Below are 10516 nucleotides of genomic sequence, written 5' to 3' on the forward strand. Positions count from 1 at the left end.
GGTTTGCCAAATGTCACCCAAACGGAAAATATTCTTTAGTATACTCCTCCCTTCTCCTTTGTTGTTTACTTGTAACAATAAACTATCAATCAATCAGTCGATCATTTTTATTATGTTTATGAGAAGGGAAAAAAATCACTGTACATTCTCATAAAAGTTCAGGCAGGAGGATTCACAATATATCTGGTAAAATAAAGCATCATGGAAGGGATAACAACAACAAAAAAGGAAGCTAATTAATGTACATATACAATCTCTTTACATTTAATTAATAAAGGTTTCTTATGACCGGAGGACTGACATTAATATAGTCTCAATATCGTTCGCAAGAAATGAATATATACAGCAAAGAAATAAATGATAACTGCTAATATTAATAAAAGCAAGAAAACAGAAAAAAAAACAAGAAGTAGAAAGAGGAGGAGGAGGAAGAAGAACAGACAAGACAACAAGATACATAAGTAAACAAAAGCTGAATAAAAAATAATAATACAAGTAATCAAGAAACTTTTTTATCTTATTGAACAGTTCACACACTTCCAGAAATCGTCGCTCTTATCGTCTACTTCAACTCTTTCTACACACACGTCTAGAAAATGTCACATATATATTTCGCCACCTTATGTTAACAACTTACACTTAATTACAGAAATCCCGAGGCACTTCAGGAGCGACTTGATGGGAAAATAAACTGTGACAGGCACATCATCCACTTATTAAATAGCACCAAGATCAGACAGAGGTAGTGGACAGTATGGTGAAGAAAAAGGCACAGTGATGTATTTAATGGCACGGTAATTGCTCGGTGATGTATGGAAATGGCCCAGTAATGTTTGGTGATGTATGGAAATGGCCCAGTAATATTTGGTGATGTATGGAAATGGCCCAGTAATATTTGGTGATGTATGGAAATGGCCCAGTAATGTTTGGTGATGTATGGAAATGGCCCAGTAATGTTTGGTGATGTATGGAAATGGCCCGGTAATGTTTGGTGATGTATGGAAATGGCCTGGTAATATTTGGTGATATATGGAAATGGCCCAGTAATGTTTGGTGATGTATGGAAATGGCCCAGTAATGTTTGGTGATGTATGGAAATGGCCCAGTAATATTTGGTGATGTATGGAAATGGCCCAGTAATATTTGGTGATGTATGGAAATGGCCCAGTAATATTTGGTGATGTATGGAAATGGCCCAGTAATATTTGGTGATGTATGGAAATGGCCCAGTAATGTTTGGTGATGTATGGAAATGGCCCAGTAATGTTTGATGTATGGAAATGGCCCAGTAATGTTTGGTGATGTATGGAAATGGCCCAGTAATATTTGGTGATGTATGGAAATGGCCCAGTAATGTTTGGTGATGTATGGAAATGGCCCAGTAATGTTTGGTGATGTATGGAAATGGCCCAGTAATGTTTGGTGATGTATGGAAATGGCCCAGTAATGTTTGGTGATGTATGGAAATGGCCCAGTAATGTTTGGTGATGTATGGAAATGGCCCAGTAATGTTTGGTGATGTATGGAAATGGCCCAGTAATGTTTGGTGATGTATGGAAATGGCCCAGTAATGTTTGGTGATGTATGGAAATGGCCCAGTAATGTTTGATATGGAAATGGCCCAGTAATGTTTGGTGATGTATGGAAATGGCCCAGTAATGTTTGGTGATGTATGGAAATGGCCCAGTAATGTTTGGTGATGTATGGAAATGGCCCAGTAATATTTGGTGATGTATGGAAATGGCCCAGTAATATTTGGTGATGTATGGAAATGGCCCAGTAATATTTGGTGATGTATGGAAATGGCCCAGTAATATTTGGTGATGTATGGAAATGGCCCAGTAATATTTGGTGATGTATGGAAATGGCCCAGTAATGTTTGGTGATGTATGGAAATGGCCCAGTAATGTTTGGTGATGTATGGAAATGGCCCAGTAATGTTTGGTGATGTATGGAAATGGCCCAGTAATATTTGGTGATGTATGGAAATGGCCCAGTAATGGTTGGTGATGTGTGGAAATGGCCCAGTAATATTTGGTGATGTATGGAAATGGCCCAGTAATGTTTGGTGATGTATGGAAATGGCCCAGTAATGTTTGGTGATGTATGGAAATGGCCCAGTAATGTTTGGTGATGTATGGAAATGGCCCAGTAATATTTGGTGATGTATGGAAATGGCCCAGTAATATTTGGTGATGTATGGAAATGGCCCGATAATGTTTGGTGATGTGTGGAAATGGAAGGTTTTGAGGGGAGGAAAGGTGAGGGAGAGGGCCAGAACAATTTTTCTAAGAATTTACATATTTCAGCATTGACTAACATATGTTCAGCATCTCGGGAAAAATGGTGATTCTTCTGGACGATCTTGAGGGCAGGGATGGTGAGGGAGTGGGCCAGATCAAGTTTTCTAAGAATTTACATATCTCAGCATTGACTTCTACACATGTTCAGTACCTCTTTTCATCCTTGCATTTCACTGCATACAGTCGGTGCTAAATCTTTCCTTGTATTTCACTAAACCATTCTTAATTCCTTTGGGACTGCATTTGAGTGTTGCAAGAAATACACTTACAACTTGAGTATTCACCAAATATTTCCACTTATTAGTCAATATTTTTGTACATGATAAATATATTTCCCTCTAAACAATATTTGACATTATTTTTTTCAACACTTAGCAAACTCAAATTAACCGACCAAATTAATCCAGTAGCTACAGGGATCATGTTTCTATAGCGAGAAAAATGAGAGAAAATCATCACTCACACAAACTATTTCATAATATACCTCAACGCATTCGCGATCAGTTTATGCATCGTCTATTTTGGGGGGTTTATATTATGGCAAAAATTTGGCCTGTCGCTGCTACACGGTAAAACCACAAATTTGGCCTGTCACTGCTACCGGGTTAATGCTGTCTTTCCTCAATACTACCCCTCCTCACCCTCTCCTAAACCTTCAACACTACCCTTCTTACCTTCAACACTACCCCAGCTTACCTCCCCTTACCTCAACACTACTCCTTCCATCACCAATCAAGAGCTCGGAATTCTTTGCCACCACTTCAATCCCTCCATTAGCAAGGCTCAGAACCATCACCATGCCTTCAATCGTCGAAGAAAGGGTTCCAAAATCCTTCGGGGGTGTTGGAGAGGGGCTTGTGCTTGCTGCGGTGACGGGAACACTTATTTATCAGCTCCTGCAAGAGATTACACCCCAACCCCGGCCTGTGTCAGTGGGAGCTGGTGGTGGGAGGCGGGGGAGGAGAGAAGGAAAGGGAAGACGGTTGGGAGATACAGGAGGGCAGGAGTTACATCAGGGAAGAGAGTGAAGAGAGAGAGAGAGAGCATGACTTGGGTGCGAGTCATGCTACTGGGCGGTGGTTTTACTTTTCTCTTTTTTATTCATTACTTAACACACACACACACAACGTAACACTCACCTTCACTTCCTGAGTGGAACTCCCGGCATTCTTGTAAAACTCCCCACACTGCTTGCACGGCCAACCCTCCAGCTGCTTACGAGCGTCCTTCTTCCTCACCACCGCCCCCATGTGTGCAAACTGCGGCTCCTCCCTCTCAGGCAGGATGTCGAAGCTGGGGAGATGCGAGAAGAGTGTGAGGGAGGATATGAGGCTGGTGTAGGAAGGAAAGGGATAGTGAGTGAAGGGGAAAAGTTTACATGGAAAGGTTATATGGAAACTGTGGAGATGGAAGAAGGGTGTGAGGGAGGATATGAGGCTGGTGTAGGAAGGAAAGGGATAGTGAGTGAAGGCAAAAATGTTTATATGGAAAGGTTATATGGAAACTGTGGAGATGGATGAAGGGTGTGAAGGAGGACGGGAGGCTGGTGTAGGAAGGAAAGGGATAGTGAGTGAAGGCAAAAATGTTTATATGGAAAGGTTATATGGAAACTGTGGAGATGGGAAATGGGTGTGAAGGAGGACGTGAGGCTGGTGTAGGAAGGAAAGGGACAGAAAGAATAAGAAAGGTAGAAAAAAGGCAAGAAAGAGAAATAAAGAAAGAAAGCAAAAGGAAGATAAAGATATGGGAAAGTAACACTGAATAAAAGACAGAGAATAAGAAAGATAGAAAAAATGAGAAAGAAAAAGAAATAAAGAACAACAGCAAAAGGAAGAAAGATAAAGAAAGGGGAAAGTAACACTGAATAAGACAAAAAAGAAAAGACAAAGAATAAGAAATGAGTAAAAAAGCAAGAAAGAAAAATAAAGAAAGAAACCAAAAAGAAGAAAGATAAAGAAAGAAAATCCATGAAAAACCAGGGAAGAAAGAGAAAGGAAAGAAAGGGAAAGGACGAAAGTGAAGCCAGCGCAGGGAAAGTTAAGACAGAAAGCAAATGGATAAACAAGCAAGGGCGGAAAAAGACAGACAGAAAGAAAGAGGAAAAAGAAATAAGGAATGAAACACAAAGAGAAAGAAAGAAAAAAGACGAGTGAGGAAAAGAAACAAAGATGGAAACCAATTAATAAACAAGGAAGAAAAAAGAAAGAAAAGGAAAGGAAAGGAAAGCCCAACCCAACCCAACCCACCTATCCTCAAACTCTTCCTCCCTGTTGCTCCTCTTCACAGGCGGGTCCCTCCTCTCCTCAGCTCCTCCCTTCCCTGGGCTCGCATTCTCCTTGCTCTCAATCTTCACACCTGCTTTTCCTTCCACTTGGGCTGAGGGCAACATCTCCTCCTCTTCCTCTTCCTCTTCTTTCAGCTTCCTCTTCACCCCACTTGTCCCTCTTCCTTGTCTTACTCCTTCCTCTTCCTCTTTTTCCTCTTCATTTGTATCTCGTTCCCTTCCCTTATCCCCTTTTTCCATCTTCCCCTTTGCTCCCTTTCCCTGTTCTTCCTCCTCTATGATCTTTCTCTTAACACTGGACTTAATATCTGGACTTCTGAGGGACAATTTAGAACTAAGTTGGGTTGGTCTTGGGCTATTCTTGGTTAATCTTGGACTCCTGAGGGCTGTTTTGGGGCTGCTGCTGGCTGGGTTGAGGCTGGATTGGTCTGATCTTAGGTTGGGTAGCTTGATGGGGCTTTCCTTGATGGGCTGTTGGGCTTGGCTGGTGGTCTGAGGGAAGGAAAACAGCGTGAGGAAGTTTATGGTCCTTTTTTTTTTAAGTTATCGAGTAAATGTGTAGGAATTAATGGAATTCTTTTTAGTTTTTTTCTTTTCTTTGGGTGATGGCTGTTTAAATGCATCATCATCAGGTTTAGTTTAGTTATGGATCATCATGTCAATTGTATACTGCATTATTATTTTTTTCAGTGGCTACACCCATCATCATAATTTCCTTTTTTTTCCCTTTTTTACAGAACAGGAAGCAACTCGAGGGTAAGAATATGGCAAATGTAGACCAGGAAAAAAAATAATAACAACAACAACAACAATAATAATAATAATAATAATAATAATAATAATAATAATAATAATAATAATAATAATAATAATAATAATGTCAAACTCACACCATACTCGGCACTCACTTCCATCCCCTCTCGCTCCCTCTGGTCCAGCTCTCGTCCCATGTCCGCCAGAGCTTTCAACTTTAAGGATTCCTCCATGGCCAGTCGCAGCGCCTCCTCGTCATCCACAAAGACCCTCCTCTCACCGCTGCCTGTTGGGAGAGACTGGCTTGTGAGGCAGAGGGAGGGAGAGAGAGCAGGAGAGATGTGGTACGTGACGGAAGATTGAAAAGGAAAAGATAAAGGAAAGGTGCTGGAGAGGGAGAGAGAATTTAGTGGGAGGGAGGTAAGAGAGGAGAGAAAAGGAGAGGGGTGTGGTAGCTAAATGATGGGTGAAAAGGGGAAGATAAAGAAGGAAGTGGGTGATATGATGAAATAGGAAGATAGGAAGAGAAAGAGAGAGGGGTGTGGTAGCTAAATGATGGGTGAAGAGGGGAAGATAAAGAAGGAAGGGAAGTGGGAAGAAAGACAGAGAATGAAGTGGGTGATATAATGAGATAAAAGATAGGAAGAGAAAGGGAGAGGGGTGTGGTAGGTGAATGATGGGTGAAGAGGGGAAGATAAAGAAGGAAGGGAACTGGAAAGAAAGACAGAGAGAATGAAGTGGGTGATATGATGAGATAGGAAGATAGGAATGAATGAATAAATAAACACATAAATAAATAAGTCAACATAATTAGTTCTTTCCTTTAAGCTAACCTAACCAAACCTATCAAAAACCTAACACCCCTGACCTCTCTTTTTTTCTTTTTTTACAGCAAGGGAGGCAGGGCAAGGGAAAAAAACAAAAACAGGGAAAAAAAAAACACTAGACGCTGCTCAAACAAAAGAAATAACAGAACACAAGGCAAGAAGAGAGGTCTATCCCTTAACCCTTCCCTCGCACCCACCGCTGGGCTTGGACGTGGCGGCAGTCTTGGGGTTGAGGTAGTTGTACACGGTCATCTGTTTGTAGCCCGGCTTCTTCCGCTGTGGGTTGGGCGGAGAGAGAGTGAAGTGTTGGTGCCTCGATCCGCTTGTCCCCGCCGCTGGTGTGACCATCCTCTTCGTGTCCTCCGTCTGGTGCCTTCTGAGGGAGAGTTTTCTTGCAGATGTGATGGTATTAAGGGAGGACGCTGATCTTGTGAAAGGGACGCCTCCTCCTCCTCCTCCTCCTCGCCCTCTTTTTTCTACTCCTTCTGATTCTCCCCTTTCTTTAGTTTCCCTTCCTCCTCCTCTTGTATTGCCTCTTTTTTCTTCTGCTTCTCCTTCCTCAGCTTTTATTCCACCTATTTCTCCTCCTCCTCCTTTTTTTATTCCTTCTAATTCTTCTTTCTGTCCTCCTGTTTCTCCTCCTCTTTCGCCATGCCTCTGCTGGGCCGAGTTGAGGCAGTGGAGAAGTGGCAGATTCTTAGCAAGCGAGGCCACACCGAAAGGCTTCAGAATGGAGGGGGAGGTGAGTTCATCCGAGACATTATGAGGCGAGGGCAGGGGTGAGGGTAGAGGTGAAGGCAGGGCTTGATGGTTCCCCCGCTCCCTGCTTCCCTTCGGACTCCCCTTCCCCTTCTCTGCTGGTGAGGGGAATGATAGACGGTTCCCCTCATCATGCCTGCTCACCCTTGGACTCCGTTTCCCTTTCTCTGCTGGTGAGGGGAGGGAAACATGATTCTCCTGCTGCTGTCTGCTTTCCTTCGGGCTTCTCTTCCCTTTCTCTGGTGTCCCTCTGTTACCCGACCCCTCATCTCTATTCTGCAGGACATTAAACGCTTGTGAAATGTCTCTTTTTGCCTCTGCGCTCGGTGACTGTGTGATGCGTCTCAGCTTCCCGCTCCTTTTGAACACTGGGCTGCCTTCAGGGGATCCGTTCTCACCCTGGCTGCTCCTGCTTGGTGTCCTTAGTGTCCTGTTGTCCTGCTGTCTGTGTGGGGATAGACTGTTCCCTCTCCTTGATGTCCTGAACTGATTCTCGCTCTCTACTGTGACGTCTTCCGTGTACTCCTCCTCCTCCACCTCCTTTAAGTATCCTGATCTTTGCTTGTTCCTGTGCTTGGATACGTTACTGTGGGAGTTATTTTGTGCTTCATGCTGTGTTTTGTACGGGCTGTGTCTCATGTCCCCTTTTGGTTTACTTGAGTGCCTTCCTCTGCCTCTCATCCTCCCTGAAGCTGAGTTCTTTCCTTGGGGCGGAAGGGGTGAACGCCACTTAGTCGGAGTGTGGTGTTCCGATGCTTTCAGGGTCTGTTGTGTGTCTTGGGTGTTGGGTTGTGTGAGATCGAATGCTTTAAAATGAGGCTTGAGTGTGTGTTGTGTGTCCCCGTCGTCATCCTCCTCCTCCTCGTGGAACATGTCGCTTGTGTTTTGTGTGATGCTTTCATTCATGTCCAGCGTCTCCACCACAAACCCTCTCTGCGTTGTTATGCTTCTCTGCCGCTGAGTCTCGGGAAAGCAGCTCTCCATGTCCAGTGTCGAAGGAACCAGAACCACGTCAGACACTTGGGTTATTGACGTCTCTCCCTCCTCTTCTTTTTCTTCCTCTTCTTCCTCTTTAATGCTTTCCTTGTGAGAGACTTTGGATCTACCCTCATAAAATTTTCCTGGGTGTGCATCTTTCTCTGAAGTGGTTTCGGACTTTGAGAATTGCAGATCAGAGCCAACGGATATTCTGTCAGGTTCACCCACAACCTTGGCTCGGCAGGAGTCACAGCCGTCCACCACCTCCATCATGCCCTCGGAGGTCCTCAGCGCCTCGTCCCGCTCACATTTGATCTCTGGAAGGTGAACGAGGGTCAGAATGTTTTCTTTTTATACGAGAATACAGTTACATTACCATCAGTCTGTACCATTCCACTGCAAGTCACAGGCCTCTCCCAAGGATTTCCATTTCCACTCCAATCTAATCCTGTGCCTCTAGTTTCCAATTTTGATGTAAACATTCCATAACTTCATCACACCATCGGCTGAACAACCTCCCCTTGGGTTGCATATATACAACACTCATTCTGTTTTTACAGGACTGAGTCAAGCTAGTAGTATCTCATCTTTTGAAACAATTTCATCATATATTTCATTAAAGCTGTGAATGTTTTTAGCTTGACACACACACACACACACACACACACACACACACACATAAAGAAAATAATATAAGAAGGAAATGCAGAAAAAAAGGAAATACAAAAAAGAACAAACAATAAAGAAAAAACAGGTATAAGAAAAATGCATGTTAAGGAAAAATGTAAGATGGAAATACAGAAAAGAACAAGCAATAGGGAAAGATGGAAGAAAAAAATTTTACCCCCTCACCCATAATGATGAGGAAGAGTGTGCGGGTGAGGAGGGTGAGGGCGCGCTCCTCCTCATCCGCCACCCTCATCGTGGACACCAGCTGCTCCTGGATGCTGCTGTCACCTATGATGGACATCCAGAACCCGGGAAGGCCACTCAACCCCATGCTGACTGATGCTGATTTTTCTTCTGTAAAGGAAAATGATGAGCACCAAGGCCACACGCAGCTGTGGTATGTGCCCAGAATTTAACATTTACACACACGTACATACTTTCCAAACTAAAAACAGTGTGCATGCTCACTCTGTCCCTGGTCCTGCCATGTTAGGAGTACTGCCGACAACTCTGGTCTCCCCAAAAAGTATCAGAAATCTCTCAAACTGAGGGCCCCAGAGGACTTTTACAAGCACAGTCAACAGGGTGCAGCACATGATTTACTGAGAGAGGCTCAAGGAGTTGCGGCTGTACTCTCTACAAAGACGCAGGATCCAAGTGCTATTTGGGTGATTGTGGATAAAAAAAAAGGTTCCCTAACATGAGCATCCAAGAAACAAACCACAAGAAGCGAGGCTGTGTTATGAAAAAACCACTGTGTTATGGCTGTATTATGTCTTGTGTTATGTATTATGTCTTGTGTTGTGTATTATGTCTTGTGTTATGTATTATGTCTTGTGTTGTGTATTATGTCTTGTGTTATGTATTATGTCATATCTATTATGGTTGTGTGTTGTGGCTGTGTTATGTAAGAACCACTGTGTTATGGCTGTGTTATGTATTGTCTTGTGTTATGTATTACAGGTATGTCTTGTGTTATGTATTATGTCATATCTATTATGGTTGTGTTATGTGTTATGTAAGAACCACTCCTGGACCAACTCATTGCGAGACTTTTTAAATACATCCCGGCCACACTGAGGGACATGAAAGGGGTGTCTCCTGGCCCTCCAAGAACCATTTAGGTGCATGGCTGGCCCTCACAGACACACACAGGACAAAGAGAGCAGCCCCGCACACACACATCAAGCGTACACACACCAATACGTACATGGGATAAGAGATATGAAACCCCGCCGCGCCTCGCCTTCAAATTCCTCCTTGCCGCCTTTATTTGTAAACACGCAGGGCAGCCAACCTTACCGAGCCCCCGCATGGCGCCGGCTGAAAACCTTTAATAGAGAAGAAAAATAAGGCCATAGATGAATCAATATGCCAAACTAAATATCTAAGTCAAAGTCAGATGTTCAGTGGTTGTGCAATAGTCCGGAAATAAGAGTAAAAGTTAAGAAAGTATATTTTTGGAGGGGGTTCACAACTTCACAGCTACTATTTGTACATTGTTTTGTCATTTCTAAACCAAAAAAATAATGATGAATAAATATTGCTTCATACGGTGCTTCAAAGAGCTCGCAATGGGTTCTTTTCTATACTTATCTCTTTTATATACAATCATACCAACATTACCTTTGCCAAGAGCGGGAAATACAAATGGATGGGATGCTGATGCTGATTATAATGATGATGATGACGATGGTGATGATGATGGTGATGGTGATGAAAATGATGGTGATGATGGTGATGAAAATGATGGTGATGATGGTGATGATGATGGTGATGATGATGAAAATTATGATGATGGAAAAATGGATATAAAGAAAAACGTTAATATGGAAAAATGTACGAAGAAATTGCAGAAAAAAAGAAACACAGAAGAAAATAGGAAATAAAGAAAAATAGTTAAGAAAAAAAGAAATTGTACATGATGATGATGATGATGAGGA

The 10516-nt window shown here is 42.8% G+C and overlaps 2 protein-coding genes across 12 annotated transcripts in view; both read right to left on the minus strand.

The window, feature by feature from the left end:
- Nucleotides 1-10516, minus strand: part of LOC126981806 (hornerin-like) — a 161991-nt gene that overhangs the window by 11271 nt on the left and 140204 nt on the right. The gene's annotated exons all lie outside the window — the stretch shown is intronic.
- Nucleotides 1618-10516, minus strand: part of LOC126981807 (ABC transporter F family member 4-like) — a 23975-nt gene continuing 15076 nt past the window's right edge. Inside the window, exons 2-8 of the mRNA XM_050833379.1 lie at nt 9784-9904; nt 8757-8927; nt 6365-8221; nt 5496-5626; nt 4550-5079; nt 3443-3596; nt 1618-3199 (exon numbers count right to left, since the gene is read on the minus strand). Of these exons, the coding sequence (XP_050689336.1) occupies nt 3107-3199; nt 3443-3596; nt 4550-5079; nt 5496-5626; nt 6365-8221; nt 8757-8904 (2913 nt within the window). The 5' untranslated portion in view covers nt 8905-8927; nt 9784-9904 and the 3' untranslated portion in view covers nt 1618-3106. The remainder of the gene's footprint in view (nt 3200-3442; nt 3597-4549; nt 5080-5495; nt 5627-6364; nt 8222-8756; nt 8928-9783; nt 9905-10516) is intronic.

This window comes from Eriocheir sinensis, chromosome 49 (assembly GCF_024679095.1).
Source record: "Eriocheir sinensis breed Jianghai 21 chromosome 49, ASM2467909v1, whole genome shotgun sequence".
NCBI classification, from domain to species: domain Eukaryota; kingdom Metazoa; phylum Arthropoda; class Malacostraca; order Decapoda; family Varunidae; genus Eriocheir; species Eriocheir sinensis.